The 18,144-nt window shown below is 41.9% G+C and overlaps 1 protein-coding gene across 19 annotated transcripts in view; it reads right to left on the reverse strand.

Annotated features, from left to right (window-relative positions):
• The window catches only part of LOC106561741 (pleckstrin homology domain-containing family A member 5), a 248,718-nt gene extending 242,722 nt beyond the window's left edge, over positions 1-5,996 (reverse strand). For 15 of the 19 annotated variants that reach the window (XM_045688512.1, XM_045688508.1, XM_045688507.1 and 12 more), the window contains exons 1-3: positions 5,888-5,982; positions 5,696-5,772; positions 4,104-4,161 (exon numbers count right to left, since the gene is read on the reverse strand). In XM_045688512.1, the coding sequence (XP_045544468.1) occupies positions 4,104-4,161; positions 5,696-5,772; positions 5,888-5,979 (227 nt within the window). In that variant the 5' untranslated portion in view covers positions 5,980-5,982. Of the gene's footprint in view, positions 1-4,103; positions 4,162-5,695; positions 5,773-5,887 lie in introns of all 19 variants that reach the window. The other 4 variants (XM_045688504.1, XM_045688525.1, XM_045688527.1 and 1 more) reach the window with 2 other exon arrangements.
• Positions 5,997-18,144: the final 12,148 nt, after the last annotated feature.

Raw genomic sequence — 18,144 nt, forward strand, 5'->3', positions numbered from 1 at the left:
GCCCCAGGGTGATTTAGATGTGAATTAGATCAGCCCTGGGTCAGATGCGTTCAGTTTGGGTTACTTTCCTCTTGCTCGTTTTCTCTTCCCTCAACATACTTTTCTCTCAGCCAATGTGTAATAGCCTGAAGACTTACTGTCTGGCGTACTTCCATTATTCACATTTGGTCTTGTTTATAAACACGTTATATAAAAGGACAAGTATTCATTCAAATCAAATGCTTCGTTAACTACAGGTGTAGACTGTGGGGGTGCTTTGCTGGTGACACTGTCTGTGATTTGTTTAGAATTCAAGGCACACTTAACCAACATGGCTACCGCAGCATTCTGCAGGGATACTCCATCCCATCTGGTTTGCGCTTAGTGGGACTATCGTTTGTTTTACAACAGGACAATGACCCAACACACCTCCAGGCTGTGTAAAGGCTATTTGACCAAGGAGAGTGATGGAATGCTGCATCAGATGACCTGGCCTCCACAATCACCTGACCTCTAACCAATTGAGATGGTTTGGGATGAGTTGGACCTCAGAGTGAAGGAAAAGCAGCCAACAAGTGCTCAGCATATGTGGGAACTCCTTCAAGACTGTTGGGAAAAGCATTCCAGGCAAAGCTGTGTGAGAGAATGCCAAGTGTGTGCAAAGCTGTCATCAAGGCAAAGGGTGGCTACTTTGAAGAATCTCAAATATAAAATATATTTTGATTTTTTTTAACAGTTTGGTGTTTTTGGTTACTATATGATTCCATATTTGTTATTTCATGGTTTTGATGTCATCACTATTATTCTACAATGTAGAAAATAGTACAAAATGTAAGAAAAACCTTTGAATGAGTAGGCGTATCCAAACGTTTGACTGGTACTGTATATTATTTATGTCCTTGTCGACCACAACTCAAAGAAACATATGATATTACAGTTCTTTAGGTCCGGTTGATAGGATAGTCTCGAACGGAGCTTGTCCAGTTTATTCTCCAGTGATTGTACATTCTCCAATAGAATGGAGAGTAGAGGCAGTTTATTAACTCAACGACGTAGTCTCGTCAGGGAGCCCACTCGTTTGCAAAGTCTCTTCCTCTATCGAGTCCCAGGGATTAGGGCCTGGTCCGGATATGAGCAGAACATCCACAGCTGCCGACTCATTGAAGTAAAAAAATCTTCATCCAAATCAAGGTTAGTGATCGCTATACTGATGTCCAGAAGCTGTTTTCGGTCATAGGAAATGATGACGGAAATGTTATGTAATTTTTTATTCATTTTTGAAACACACAAAATAGCAGAATTGGTCAGGAGCTTGTAAGGACAGCAGCTATCCACTGGAGCGCCATCATTCTCTCTGCATTTTCTGTGTACGTAAACAATATTTATCTACGAAAGTAGACTACAATCTCACCACATAAGTAGCCATGTTAGGAGTTTTGCCACAAACAGACTTCAATTAATGAGACACACATCCTTCTGTTTTACACTAGTTGGTTAGCCTAGTAGTCTATGCTGGAAATATCAAATAACTGCCTTTCTGTTCTAACGCTGCCTCCTCCTCTGGCAGCCTTCCATTTGCATTGTGTGTAATTCATGAGGAAATACAAGACAGTAGAGAACGGCTGAAGTATTGGATGTGAGAAAACAACATTCCATTCCTTTTTTTTCCCTGGTTCTCCTTTTTTAAATCTCTTATCTAGAAGCATCCATGTATTCTGGAAGGTTGGTTAGAGTAGTAGTAGTGTTAGGGTACTGCGATTCATAGCTCACACAAGCAGGGAGTGACCCAAATAAGCTCAGTCTTCTATCTCCAAGACATCTCCCTTGGAAAGACAGTGAAACAATAGTGTATACTGTCTCCTTTGTAACAAACTCTGTACAATGAATCAGTGCAGTATACAATGATAATCTCTGATTCTGTATGAGACTGCCATGGAGCAGGAGGAAAGGGAAGCAAAAAACACACACACACACACAGCACAACGAAAGGAGCACAGGTCAAAGAGGGAAGAAACATTACATGTGAAAGATGACTGTGCTTATGACCATGTAGGCATATTTCTGACTATCAGAACGCCACAGAGCAGGACCTCCTGAGTGGTGCAGTGATCTAAGGCATAGCATCGCAGTGCTTGAGGCATCACTACAGACCCGGGTTCGAACCAAGGCTGTGTCACAGCCGGCCGTGACCGGGAGACCCATGAAGTGGTGCACAATTGGCCCAGCGTCGTCCGGGTTAGGGAGGGTTTGGCTAGCCGGGATTTCTTTGTCCCATCGCACTCTAGCGACTCCTTGTGGTGGGCCGGGCACCTGCAAGCTGACCCTGATCGCCAGCTGGAAGGTGTTTCCTCCGACACATTGGTGCCGCTGGCTTCCGGGTTAAGCGATCAGTGTGTCAAGAAGCAGTGCAGCTTAGCAGGGTCGTGGCTCTCGACCTTCACCTCTCCCGAGTCAGTAGGGAAGTTGCAGCGATGGGACAAGACTGTAACTACCAATTGGATATCACAAAATTGGGGAGAAAAAGGGGTAAAAGTACAAAAATATTTTTAAAAGAATGCCACGGAGCAAGCGCACAAGAACACAGGGGGAGGAGGAACGCCATTACATTATGTCAAATATGATGCTGGAGAAGACATCACTGTCTTTGACCGCTCTGATTCCATATAAGGAAGCCATGAAGCAAGAGGAAGGGAACAAGATAGACACAGACTGTCATGAAACAAAAGGGAAGACGACAGGTCAGGGAGGGGAGAAAAATTAATTATGTGAAATATGATGCCGATAAGACATCGCTTTGACCTCTCTCAAGGTTAACCCTGGTCCTCACACCATCAGTGTAGTTCAATGGGATCCTATTTCACTCCAAAACACACAGGGCAACATGTCAAAGAAGAGAAAATCCTGTTTGTATGTCTTATTGGACAAGAGAGAGACATCCCCTACTGCATTCCCCTACTTACTCACAGTGACACATGAATACACACACGCGCACACAAACACACACACACACACACACACAATAAGATTCTGAGGAAAGGGGAGGATGTATGTCATTGCCTACTCAATACACCACTCATGAGTTGTGACATAGCCTAGATTGCAGGAATTTAGTGCACAAGGTTTAGACTATGACATCACTTATGACACCCTCAGTCATAACCAAGTGTCGTTATAAACACTTCCTAGTTCTTCTTGGAAGGGAAAACATGGCATGTGTTAAAGCTTAACATTGCTTTCCAACAGGGCACCATATGAATGAGAAATTGATTTGAAAGGAGACAAAATGCCATTTCCACAGCCCACCTGTCTATTTGTACAAAGACACACACACACACACACCTCAAAGAAGATGTAATAATTAACTTTGCTGATAAACCATGCAAATAAAAGAGTAAAGGTTCCCAGCTATGACAGAAGAGCCATTGATTCCCTATATGTTGTTCTTACAAGGTAAGGCAAGGCCTGGCCAGGTTAGGTTGGGATTTACCAGAGCCAAAGGCTATATGTTGTCCTTACAAGGCCTGGCCAGGTTAGGTTGGGATTTACCAGAGCCAAAGGCTATATGTTGTCCTTACAAGGCCTGGCCAGGTTAGGTTGGGATTTACCAGAGCCAAAGGCTATATGTTGTCCTTACAAGGCCTGGCCAGGTTAGGTTGGGATTTACCAGAGCTATAGGTATTGGCTCTGGGTGACATTTGGAGCAACACCTGAAAAGCAATGTGTTGAAATAAAGCATAAACAGAGGTTTGCTGATATAATGTGAGCATAACGAAACACATTTCATCCCAGCTTGGATAAGAAGGGAAAAGGTACTTAACTGAGGGAGATGTCGGCTGACGTTGGATTCTGACTGAGGGAGAGACAAAGCCCTAAAAAAAAAGTGGGCTAAAGCCTGTTCAGACAAAGGTCACAGACCCAACGTCTCACCACCTTGTCAGACAGTGACAGTGTGACTTGCTCTGAAGTGTGGGCAACCTTTACATCATAAACGTAGAATAAAGCAGACACTCGGGTGGTTATATGGGATACACTGCTTGTCCGTTGTTAATTCCAAGCGCAGCGTCAACTGAAGACCTGCTGAATGTGAAAGAGAGGAAGGCTGTGACTTGGAAATTCTGACTCACTTTATGAAGCACCGAGCCCCCTCGAATGAAAATCCCTCCTCCCATCCAGTCGGTAAATCTATAGGGAGAAACACACATAAACACACCAGATAAACAAAGAGGCACAACAGATGGAAAACACACACACACACACACATCATCATCACCCGAGTCACGGAGTGTAAGCAAATGAACTAACAAGATGCCAGCTGTCAAAATGCATGCCATGCTTTGTAGGGGTGCAGCTAACCCTTAAGCATGACTCTCAGTTCCATTAGATTACACACGACAGTCATTGGAGGAAGGCGTCTCCTGTACAGTGGTGTTTTCTTACGATCCCCGATGCTAGGTCTGAACATTAAAACCATAAGGATCTTTCATATATCAGCGAGAAATGATTTTCAAAAAACAAAATGTTAAATTGATACACATTTTTTTTTTATAGGGTTAGTTCTCCCACGGGGTCATATCGTCATGTTACAACGCGTGTTTGTAGAAGACAGACGGAAGACATTGCTAATTAGCTATTTAGCATGTGCTCCGAACACACCGAAGGCCGCCGGAAACGTGTTGTCACTGAAAAAATACGGTTGGCTGCAACTGTGGTAAAGCCGGTTAAAACTGTGTACAGTAAGTGTATACTTAGAATTTGAGAAATTATTTTTGATGTGATATGAAAGTAAAGTTTTTGTTGTTGTTTGTTTTTAAATCTTTCTAGAACCGTATCGCAATTGAGAATCGATTGAGATTAGGAGTATTTGGGGCTCTTTTGGCAGCCAGAGCCAGTCTACCTCAGAATATAAACATAGGAGAGTAAAGGTAAGAGTACATCTTGGGCTAAGGCGCAGTAAACAGCAAGCATGTTAGATCTGCAGTGACATTGGTCACAGAATCGAATGTGTTGCGCACTGTTGTACAGTAAATGGACCGCAACACCACGACTCCTACCTGAAACGTTATATATATATATATATATATATAGATAGAGAGAGAGAGAGAGAGAGAGAGATGAGGAACTGTTGTCAATTCGAGAAGAAGAAGAAAAAAAATCGACGTCTCTAAACTGGTCGCTTGTTTATGGATCAGTAGCTAATATCAAAGATACTGGTAATTCAGCTAACGTTAGTTAATAACCTGCTGGCTAACTGTAAACTCACACAGCTAGCTACTGTAGCTAATTCTAAAATATATTGATAGGTGTAAGGTGTAGCCAAATCTCGAGGGAGGAAAGAAATATATATAAAAGAAATATATATATATATATATATATATATATATATATATATATATATATATATATATATATATATATATAAAAACAGTTGAGGCATAACTAAGCAATTTATATTTGACAAGTTTACCTTTCGTTACCTGAGATGGCTAGCTAGCTAGCTAACATAATGACGACTGTGATGCCAACTTCACAACGTTTAACGGCTGTGTTGGCAAGACAACTGAACGAGACCAAATCACACATTTCCACAGCACTCGAACCTAAACTCACATACATCAAAAATAACTAACCCATTTTATCTCTCTGGTTCTTATTTTGTTAGAAACAACAACAACATTGCTTGGTGGCATATGGACAGAAACTTGGTGACATCCTTTACCTGGAGTTTTCCTGTGGCCAGTTATCACTGCCTCTCCACTGACTGGATGCAACCAGGTTGTACTCTTTGCCTCTTCGCTGTTGGTGAGAAAGGGAAAAGGTGAAAACGTATCGCATTTGATGTGTATCCGAGTTAAAAAAATAAATAAAAAATTACAAATACACCCACGAATAATATCCAATAGATTATTACTTGATGAAGAAGACTCGTCCGTCCCGAGTGACCCCATAACTCCATGAAGAAGGGAGACAAGAGATCCACTGCGGGTGTAGATCCGCCGCCATGGCTGGCTGTAGCACGATTGAATCTCAGCGGCGGCGCGTCTCCGCTCTTTTGGAGCGCGTACACGGAAACCTTGGCAACGACGGAGTAGTGAGGAAGAAAAAAAAAAAAAAGGTGATCCTAACCTCTGGGGGGCGGCTATGGTCGGATTTCCTCTGGAGGGTGAATGAGCAGGCTATGGATGTAATATATATATATATAGTAACGACCCTGGGTTTATAAACGCGGATTTAGACTCTGCCGCTTACATTAAGATTTTAGTCATTTAGCAGAAGCTCTTATCCAGAGCGACTTACAGTAGTGAATGCATACATTTCATACGTTTTTTTTTTCTTCCTTACTGGTCCCCCGTGGGAATCGAACCCACAACCCTGGCGTTGCAAATACCATGCTCTACCAACTGAGTCACACGGGACCACCGTTTATAAACCCAGGGTCGTTACAATATATATATAGATATATAGATATATCTATATATATCTTCTATTTGACAGTCATTAAAAAAAGTGATGTTGACTAATGAGCATGTGGGTTTGACTTTGCAAGAACGTCAGGAACGCCTTTCCCATACTCTTATCCGCGCATATAGTCAAATTTGGTCCAGCCAGGGTCGGATTAAGAAATCATAGCCCCCAGCACACCCTAATTTTCTGTAAACAAATCCGTGCACGAAGATTCAATTCGATGCGTGGTCAATTTACTGTTAAAGAGAGAAAAAAAACGTTATAAAACCATAATAACGTTTGCAATGTGGCACAGGCTACAGTAGAGAACGGGTATTTTTAGGATTTTCACATATGGGGATTTTTTGTTTTAGTGTCCGAAGAAAATCTGCCTTTTAAAAACGCATTTCATGCAATTCTACCACATTTACATGACAGAAGACATTAGCTTCATCTTTTTTTACAACACAAATGACCGAGGTGAGTGGCTACTCTGACTGACAAACTGGGATCAATCTGGTCTTGATTCAAAATGTAGCTCAGACCAATGAAGCAACATGAGATATATATATATATCATAGGCTACAGTAGGCTACTAAATAACATTTCCAGTGGCACAGATAATTGTGGGGTACAGAGACAGGGCAGTCATTCAAAAATCATGTTAAACACTATTATTGCACACAGAGTGAGTCCATGCAACTTATTATGTCACTTGTTAAGCACCTTTCTACTCCTGAACTTATTTAGGCTTGCCATTAACAAAGGGGTTGAATACTTATTTCAGCTTATATATAAATATATATAATGTCAAAGTGGAATCATGTGTGTGTGTATATATATATATATATATATATATATATATATATATATATATATATATACACACATGATTCCACTTTGACATTATAGGGTATTGTCTGTATGCCAGTGACACAAAATCTCAATTGAATCCATTTTAAATTCAGGCTGTAACAAAACAAAATGTGTAAAATGTCAAGGGGGTGAATACTTTCTGAAGGCTCTGTATGTCTCTATATTATGCATGGGAAAACATGGGAACAGATTCCCAAAAAGTAAAATCACTTGGTGTTTATTTCCTGGTGTTTTACAGTCGATTATGTCCAACAAACAAAAAAAAACCTGGCCTGTGGCATCAATTCATCATTAGGTGAGTCAGTGTGCCGTAAGGTCCCTAAGTCGAGCAGTGAATTTTTAACACAGATTCAATCACAAAGACAAGGGAGATTTTCCAATGCCTTGCAAAGAACGGCAGGTATTTTTTTGTATTTTTACCCATCTAAAAATAAATAAAAAAAACATTGAATATTCCTTTGAGCATGATGAAGTTATTAATTACACTTTGGATGGTGTATCAATACACCCAGTCACTACAAAGATACAGGCATCCTTCCTAACTCAGTTGCTGGACAGGATGGAAACCCCTCAGGGATTTCACCATGAGGTCAGTGGTGGCTTTAGAACAGTTACAGAGTTTAAGGCTGTGATAGGAGAAAACTGAGGATGGATCAACAACATTGTAGTTACTCCACAATATTAACCTAATTGACAGAGTGAAAAGAAGGAAGCCTGTACAGAATACAAAATATTCCAAAATATGCATCCTGTTTGCAACAAATGTGGTAAAGCAGTTGTAATCAGGATAAAATGTTATGTTTGGGGCAAATCCAGTATAACACATTACTGAGTATCACTCTCCATATTTTCAAGCATAGTGGTGGATGCATCATGTTATGCATATGCTTGTAATCGTTAAGGACTGGGGAGTTTTTCAGGATTAAAACAGAAACGGAATGGAGCTAAGCAGAGGCAAATCCTAGAGGAAAACGTGGTTCAGCCTGCTTTCCACCAGATACAGGGAGATGAATTCACCCTTTCAGCAGGACAATAACCTAAAACACAAGGCCAAATCTACTCTGGATTTGCTTACCAAGAAGACAGTGAATATTCCTGAGTGTCCGAGTTACAGTTTTGACATAAATCTGCTTGAAAATATATGGCAAGACTTGAAAAGGACTGTCTAGCAATGATCAACAACCAATTTGACAGAGCTTGAAGAATTTTGAAAGAACAATGGTAAAATGTTGCACATATCCACGTGTGGAAATCTCTCTGCCAAAGGGTGCTTCTACAAAGTATTGACTCAGGGTGTGAATACTTATGTAAAGAAGATTTCTGTATTTAATGTTCCAAACATCTGCAACATTTCTCAAAACATGTTTTCACTTTGGTATTGTGTGTAGATGGGTGAGAAAAAAAGTCAATTTAATCCATTTTGAATTCAGGCTGTAACAACAAAATGTGGAATAAGTCGTATGGTATGAATACTTTCTGAAGGCACTGTATGTGATTTTATACAAATGGAAGCAAGGTTTGAAATGATTATGTTTTAGTCAAATATTATATACAGTATTTGTTTGGGTTTCTTGCAGTCAATTTGCATTCTTTATATTCCGGCCCCCTGACCATCCACTCAAGAGAAGAAGAAAAAATCGTCCCGCTGCTGAATCTATTTGATGATCCCTGCCATAGGCTACTCACGGTGATGGCCAATGTGCTCGTCGTGGCAATAGCTTAACTCAATAGCTTAACTCTACTTTGAAAAACAGTGTTGCTGTTAGTCAGCGGTGTAGTGGAGGGAATACGCCATACAGTGGCTTGCGAAAGTATTCACCCCCCCTTGGCTTTTTTCCTTTTTTGTTGCCTTACAACCTGGAATTAAAATAGATTTTTTGGGGGGGGGTTGTATAATTTTATTTACACAACATGCCTACCACTTTGAAGATGCAAAATATTTTTTTTAATTGTGAAACATACCAGAAAGAAGACAAAAAAAAAACGGAATACTTGAGCGTGCATAAGTATTCACCGCCCCCCTCCCCAATTCAATACTTTGTAGAGCCACCTTTTGCAGAAATTACAGCTGCAAGTCTCTTGGAGTATGTCTCTGTAAGCTTGGCACATCTAGCCACTGGGATTTTTGCCCATTCTTCAAGGCAAAACTGCTCCAGCTCCTTCAAGTTGGATGGGTTCTGCTGGTATACAGCAATCTTTAAGTCATACCACAGATTCTCAATTGGATTGAGGTCTGGGCTTTGACTAGGCCATTCCAAGACATTTAAATGTTTCCCCTTATACCACTCGAGTGTTGCTTTAGCAGTATGTTTAGGGTCATTGTCCTGCTGGAACGTGAACCTCCGTCCCAGTCTCAAATCTCTGGAAGACTGAAACAGATTTCCCACAAGGATTTCCCTGTATTTAGCGCCATCCATCATTTCTTCAATTCTGACCAGTTTCCCAGTCGCTGCCGATGAAAAACATCCCCACAGCATGATGCTGCCACCACCATGCTTCACTGTGGGGATGGTGTTCTCGGAGTGATGAGATGTGTTGGGTTTGCGCCAGACATAGTATTTTCCTTGATGGCCAAAAAGCTCAATTTTAGTCTCATTTGACCAGAGTACCTTCTTCCATATGTTTGGGGAGTCTCCCACATGCCTTTTGGCAAACACCAAACGTGTTTGCTTATTTTTTTCTTTAAGCAATGGCTTTTTTCTGGCTACTCTTCCATAAAGCCCAGCTCTGTGGAGTGTACGGCTTAAAGTGGTCCTATAGACAGATATTCCAATCTCTGTTGTGGAGCTTTGCAGCTCCTTCAGGGTTATCTTTGGTCTCTTTGTTGCCTCTCTGATTAATGCCCTCCTTGCCTGGTCCGTGAGTTTTTGGTGGGCGGCCCTCTCTTGGCAGGTTTGTTGTGGTGCCATATTCTTTCCCTTTTTTAATAATGGATTTAATGGTGCTCCGTGGGATGTTCAAAGTTTCGGTTATTTTTTTAATAAAAATTGCTGCCATTCTGATTTCCTATTACAATATAATAGGGTAAAATGATTCCAAATATGATCAAAATGACTTTGTAATGTTGTCTACCCACTAACTAAACCCCACAGATAATATGGGCAATAATTCTGATCATAAAATACTCTTAAGACCTTCATGGGGGTCATTTTGAGGTCATTTTGACCATAGTCCTGAGGTAATATTGTGGTCATTTTGACCATAGTCCTGAGGTAATATTGAGGCCATTTTGACCATAGTCCTGAGGTAATATTGTGGACTTTGTGATAGATTAATTAAAAACATGAGCTGGCGTACACCCAGAGAAAATTATTTTATGTAGAGGTGCTGACGAACGGTGAATAAACTATAAAAAGAAAGAAAAGACTTTGTGATAGAGCCACCAGCTGGGGCATGTCTAAAGAAGTATATTTGGTTATAGTGCCTTATCAGATTTGGCCATAACCTCCCACAGCCAACCAGCTGCATGGGGCCATATTGGACTAGATTCACTTGGGCATAACCTCCCACCGCCATCCAGCTGCATGGGGCCATTTTGGAATAGATTCACTTGGCCATTTCTCCATAAATAATTGGTAGATACACCCCAATGATAGCTTAAAATGTTTGAGGGGGTCTGGAAAACACAAACAAATGCTCGCAAGATGCCATATATGAAAACGTGTGCCAACTTACGTTTTTTGTAAATGTTTTTATAGCTAGTTTACATGTAAACCAATTAAATGGGTGTTGTGAATCGTGTCCAATACGGCCCCATGCAGCTGGTTGGCAGATTTACAAAATCCCTCAGAGGGGAGTAGCAAATTGCTGAACTTGATCAGCCAAGTTGATTTCCCCTGTTGACTCTCTCTTAATGCCACACACTTGTCACTAATTATCAAAACTGCCCTGATAGGCTCAATCACACCTTTAGTTTGTATTTAAATCCTGTCAAGCGTTTCCTACGTTTCTATACAGTTGTTAAGAGCAGGAAGCACCAGTGACTCGGTCTATAAAAAAAGTGGTCAGATGAAGCAGATGCTAAACTACAGGACTGTTTTGCTATCACAGACTGGAATATGTTCTGGGATTCCTCCGATGGCATTGAGGAGTACACCACATCAGTCACTGGCTTTATCAATAAGTGCATTGAGGACGTCGTCCCCACAGTGACTATACGTACATACCCCAATCAGAAGCCATGGATTACAGGCAACATTCGCATTGAGCTAAAGGGTAGAGCTGCCGCTTTCAAGGTGCGAGACTCTAACCCGGAAGCTTACAAGAAATCCCGCTATGCCCTGCGACGAACCATCAAACAGGCAAAGCGTCAATAAAGGGCTAAGATTGAATCATACTACACCGGCTCCGACGCTCGTCTTATGTGGCAGGGCTTGCAAACCTTTACAGACTACAAAGAGAAGCACAGCCGAGAGCTGCCCAGTGACACGAGAATACCAGATGAGCTAAATAACTTATATGCTCGCTTCGAGGCAAGCAACACTGAGGCATGCATGAGAGTATCAGCTGTTCCGGACGACTGTGTGATCACGCTCTCCGTAGCCGACATGAGTAAGACCTTTAAACAGGTCAACATACACAAGGCTGCAGGGCCAGATCGATTACCAGGACGTGTGCTCCGGGCATGTGCTGACCAACTGGCAGGTGTCTTCACTGACATTTTCAACATGTCCCTGATTGAGTCTGTAATACCAACATGTTTCAAGTAGACCACCATAGTCCCTGTGCCCAAGAAAGCAAAGGTAATCTGCTTAAATGACTACAGACCCATAGCACTCACGTCCGTAGCCATGAAGTGCTTTGAAAGGTTGGTAATGCCTCACATCAACACCATTATCCCAGAAACTTTAGACCCACTCCAATTTGCATACCTCCCAAACAGATCCACAGATGATGCAATCTCTATTGCACTCCACACTGCCCTTTCCCACCTGGACAAAAGGAACACCTATGTGAGAATGCTATTCATTGACTACAGCTCAGCGATCAACACCATAGTGCCCTCAAAGCTCATCACTAAGCTAAGGATCCTGGGACTAAACACCTCCCTCTGCAGCTGGATCCTGGACTTCCTGACGGGCCGCCCCCAGGTGGTGAGGGTAGCTAGCAACACATCTGCCATGCTGATCCTCAACACTGGAGCTCCCCAGGGGTGCGTGCTCAGTCCCCTCCTGTACTCCCTGTTCACCCACGAATGCATGGCCAGGCACGACTCCAACACCATCATTAAGTTTGCAGATGACACAACAGTGGTAGGCCTGATCACCGACAACGACGAGACAGCCTATAGGGAGGAGGTCAGAGACCTGGCCGTGTGGTGCCAGAATAACAACCTATCCCTGAACGTAACCAAGACTAAGGAGATGATTGTGGACTACAGGAAAAGGAGGACCGAGCACGCACCCAATCTCATCAACGGGGCTGTAGTGGAGCAGGTTGAGAACTTCAAGTTCCTTGGTGTCCACATCAACAACAAATTAGAATGGTCCAAACACACCAAGACAGTCGTGAAGAGGGCACGACTGTCAGGAAACTAAATAGATTTGGCATGGGTCCTGAGATCCTCAAAAGGTTCTACAGCTGCAACATCAAGAGCATCCTGACCGGTTGCATCACTGCCTGGTACGGTAACTGCTCGGCCTCCGACTGCAAGGCACTTCAGAGGGTAGTGCGTACGGTCCAGTACATCACTGGGGCAAAGCTGCCTGCCATCCAGGACCTCTACACCAGGCGGTGTCAGAGGAAGGCCCTAAAAATTGTCAAAGACCCCAGCCACCCCAGTCATAGACTGTTCTCTTTACTACCGCATGGCAAGCGGTACCGGAGTGCCAAGTCTAGGACAAAAAGGCTTCTCAACAGTTTTTAGCCCCAAGCCATAAGACTCCTGAACAGGTAACCAAATGGTTACCCGGACTATTTGCATTGTGTGCCCCCCCCCCCCCCAACCCCTCTTTTTAATGCTGCTGCTACTCTGTTTATCTTATATGCATAGTCACTTTAACTATACATTCATGTACATACTACCTCAATTGGGCCGACCAACCAGTGCTCCCACACAGTGGCTAACCGGGCTATCTGCATTGTGTCCAGCCCACCACCCGCCAACCCCTCTTTTACGCTACAGCTACTCTCTGTTCATCATATATGCATAGTCACTTTAACCATATCTACATGTACATACTACCTCAATCAGCCAGACTAACCGGTGTCTCTTTATAGCCTTGCTACTCTTATTTTCAAATGTCGTTTTACTGTTGTTTTATTTCTTTACTTACTTACTTACTTACTTACTTACCTACCTACCTACCTACCTACCTACCTACCCACACACACACATACCTTTTTTTTCCCGCACTATTGGTTAGAGCCTGTAAGTAAGCATTTCACTGTAAGGTCTACACCTGTTGTATTCGGCGCACGTGACAAATAAACTTTGATTTGATTTGTATGTTTGTTTCCTATTTTCCACATATTTTAGTTAAGTTATAACATAACATCAAGATGTCATATAATTTCCTTATTTTCCTTATTTGAGATATATTGTTTACATTTTATGTTATGAAACCTGCTGATAATGTCCAAAAGCACAAGTCCTGACGTCTGCTTACTCTCTGACCGGAGCAGAGTACCACTCGTGACATCTACAGTATCCAACCAGTTAACTGTCTTGGGCTTCTTAGAATATTTTTCAGTGGCCATATTGTAAATGGCTGCCAGGGGAGGTAATGGACAAAATCTGCAATGGCACAATAGCCAAAAATACTGTAGACATGCCCCAGCTGTGTGAAATTAGGTGGCTTTATCACAACGTCCACAATTTGGTCATAATGTCCTCAGTATGACCCCCATGAAGGTCTGAAGAGTATTTTATTATCATAATTATTGTATATATTATCTGTGGGGTTTATTTAGTGGGTAGATGAAATTCTTCGTTTTTATATTATTTGGAATGACTTTACCTTTTTTTCTTCTAACAGGACATCCGGATGGCAGCCATTTTATTAAAATGGCCGCAATGGTTGACTGACGGGGTTCCCAGATTGCTTCTAATTTTTTTAATTTTCCTTAAGGTATCTAGCATTAGTGTACCAAATTTGATACTTTTATCATAAAATGGAACAATTATTTCACCTATCTGCTGTACTAATAAGTGTAGCTGGTGCATCAAAGTCAGGCGCAGGAGAGCAGAGATGAGTGGACAAAGCACTTTACTAAGGCAATCATTTGCACAGAATGCAACTGCGTCACAAAACAAATGCCCAACGAACCAGTGAGGCAGCACAAAGTACAAAAACACAAGTACAAAGGCTGCCACAAAGCACGGGTAATAAAATAAACCCGGTGTAAACCAACCGGAAGCGTGCCAACCTCAACAATAAACAATTACACACAGACATGGGGGTTAACAGAGGGTTAAATACATGACATGTAATGAGGGAATGAATACCAGGTGTGTGGGAAAACAAGACAAAACAAATGGAAAATGAAAGGTGGATCGGCGATAGCTAGAAGACCGGTGACGTCGACCGCCGAATGCCGCCCGAACAAGGAGAGGGACCGACTTCGGCAGAAGTCGTGACACTAAGCAATGTAACTGGAGCAGCTTCACCCCCACTTTCAAAATAGGGGAGCAAATTAGCTGTTGCACCCCCCACTTTCAAAATAGGGGAGCAAATTAGCTGTTGCACCCCCACTTTCAAAATAGGGGAGCAAATTAGCTGTTGCACCCCCCACTTTCAAAATAGGGGAGCAAATTAGCTGTTGCACCCCCACTTTAAAAATAGGGGAGCAAATTAGCTGTTGCACCCCCACTTTCAAAATAGGGGAGCAAATTAGCTGTTGCACCCCCACTTTCAAAATAGGGGAGCAAATTAGCTGTTGTACCCCCACTTTTTTTATGAGACAATTATCATAATCTATTGGGTAATTTGTCATGTTCAATGATTTAGTAATGTTTTGAGCTAGTATGTATTAATATAGAGATGTCAATTTTATGTATTATATAATAATTAACAGATTGCATTTTGTGCCACCGTCTTAGTTCAGTGCTGTTAGAAATCACTAGTTGCACTACAGGTGTATAAAATAAAAAAGGCACCTGCAAAATAATTCTTTATGTAATTTTTTTTTTTTGTGCTCTTACATTTGTGTCGTTGTTACATATAATTTCACTTTGCCTGTAAGAACCATGATGAGCACGGCCGGGCATTTCTTGGCTTCGCTGAATCGCAGCCTCTGACTCTTAGTAGCCTTCCATTAGCCTACCAAAGGCTGCACTTTTGCAGAAAACTGCATGTCTTGTAGCTCGCAGTAGCTTGTAATTAAGAAATAATCAGTAGACATAATATTACATCTGAGAATCATTTTTCCTCCACAGTTGACAGGTATTTAACACCAGACCATTCTGAATTTTTATATATATTTTCCCAACATCAATGGGTTAAATCACATTGTTAAAATGTTTTCATTCAGCTACTGGGTGAGTCCCATATGTGAGTGCACCTTGCCCACTTTGCAGTTACAATGCAGCCAAGCTTTCTATGTATGCGCCAAATGAAAAAGCACAGGATCATTTGTATCTAAAAACAAAACTTTCTCTGCTTGGCTTGCTAAGTAATATCTCCAAAATAATAAATGTTTACCTTCTTTGCGTCATATATGACTGTTTAAGGAAAAGCAATTTCATGGTGACAGCGCTTCAAACAATGGCAAAACAAAAGTCGATGTTGGAGGAAAAATTTAATGTGCTTGCTGATTATCTGTTTCTTCATGAGTTGTTGTCAAATATGTAGCCTAGAGTGGAGGGCCCTAGAGGAGGAAGGGTAGGACCATCATCCTCAGTTGTGAAATAGTGAAACATTAAAGTTATCAAAGTTTATTTATGATACAGCGTTTAAGCTGCTAGTGAAAATTATTGTTGTTTGTTCCTGAACTGTTTGTTCCAGCGGGTGATTCCCTGATCCACCTCTACGCAGACAACACCATTCTGTATACATCTGGCCCTTCTTTGGACACTGTGTTAACTAACCTCCAAACGAGCTTCAATGCTATACAACTCTCCTTCCGTGGCCTCCAACTGCTCTTAAACGCTAGTAAAACTAAATGCATGCTTTTCAACCATTCGCTGCCCGCACCCGCCCGCCCAACTAGCATCACTACTCTGGACGGTTCTGACCTAGAATATGTGGTCAACTACAAATGCCTAGGTGTCTGGCTAGACTGTAAACTCTCCTTCCAGACTCATATTAAACATCTCCAATCCAAAATCAAATCTAGAATCGGCTTTCTATTTCGCAACAAAGCCTCCTTCACTCACACCGCCAACTTACCCTAGTAAAACTGACTATCCTACCGATCCTCGACTTCGCCGATGTCATCTACAAAATAGCTTCCAATACTCTACTCAGCAAACTGAATGCAGTCTATCACAGTGCCATCCGTTTTGTTACCAAAGCCCCTTATACCACCCACCACTGCGACCTGTATGCTCTAGTCGGCTGGACCTCGCTACATATTAGTCGCCAGACCCACTGGCTCCAGGACATCTATAAATCTATGCTAGGTAAAGCCCCGCCTTATCTCAGCTCACTGGTCACGATAACAACACCCACCCGTAGCACGCACTCCAGCAGGTATATCTCACTGGTCATCCCCAAAGCCAACACTTCCTTTGGCTGCCTTTCCTTCCAGATCTCTGCTGCCAGTGACTGGAATGAATTGTAAAAATCGCTGAAGTTGGAGACTTATATCTCCCTCACTAACTTTAAACATCAGCTATCTGAGCAGCTAACCGATCGCTGCAGCTGTACACTGCCCATCTGTAAGTAGCCCATCCAATCTACCTACCTCATTCCCATATTGTTTTTATTTACTTTTCTGCTCTTTTGCACACCAGTATTTCTACTTGCACATCATCATCTGCTCATCTATCACTCCAGTGTTAATCTGCTAAATTGTAATTACTTCGCTATTATGGCCTATTTATTGCCTTACCTCCTCACGTCATTTGCACACACTGTACATAGACTTTCTTTTTTTCCCTATTGTGTTATTGACTGTACGCTTGTTTATATATGAGTAACTCTGTGTTGTTTGTGTCTCACTGCTTTGCTTTATCTTGGCCAGGTCGCAGTTGTAAATGAGAACTTGTTCTCAACTAGCCTATCTGGTTAAATAAAGGTGAAATAAAAAACATTACAAATACATTTTAAAAAAACTGTCCGAATGGTTCAGCTATCCTTCAGCAAGTTGGTTCAACTTCATAGCTGGAGACAGACACTGACAGAGGGACTTTTATAAGGAACAGATATGGAAGTTCTCTCTGGGGGAAAAATAAATAAATCTATATTCTGTTGGGAACTTCTATTCTAACTCTAGTACATGAGGTTGTTCTCTGGTTATAGAGGGGTGTTCAAATCAAACTAATGGGATTTTTTTAGGGGTTGATAGGTGACCAGAGCCAAACACACACACCATTATTCACACTCCATTTACCCTGCAGGAGCCAGGCAACAGCTAATCTCACCAGTCAAATGCCTGCCTCTGTGTCTGTCTGCTGTCAAAAGAAACATTTCATTTGTGTCAATATGGAGAGGCCCTTGAAAAGGAACTACATCACCAGTCTCTATACCAGGACAGCTGTGAACTTTATATTCACCTGCGTTACCCAGCAGGCCTCAAAGACATGGATGAACAAGATGAGGAACTAAAGGGGAAATTGGATAGTAATGATGAGGCTGTCTTTTAGTGTAGTCACGGGGTCATACTTCACAGTTTCCTTTATTTTTTATGCAACGTTGATTCTCCGCATCACTTTCGGAACATGTCCATGCTGCTCTTCCTGACCAA

Source organism: Salmo salar, chromosome ssa10 (assembly GCF_905237065.1).
Source record: "Salmo salar chromosome ssa10, Ssal_v3.1, whole genome shotgun sequence".
Classification (NCBI taxonomy): domain Eukaryota; kingdom Metazoa; phylum Chordata; class Actinopteri; order Salmoniformes; family Salmonidae; genus Salmo; species Salmo salar.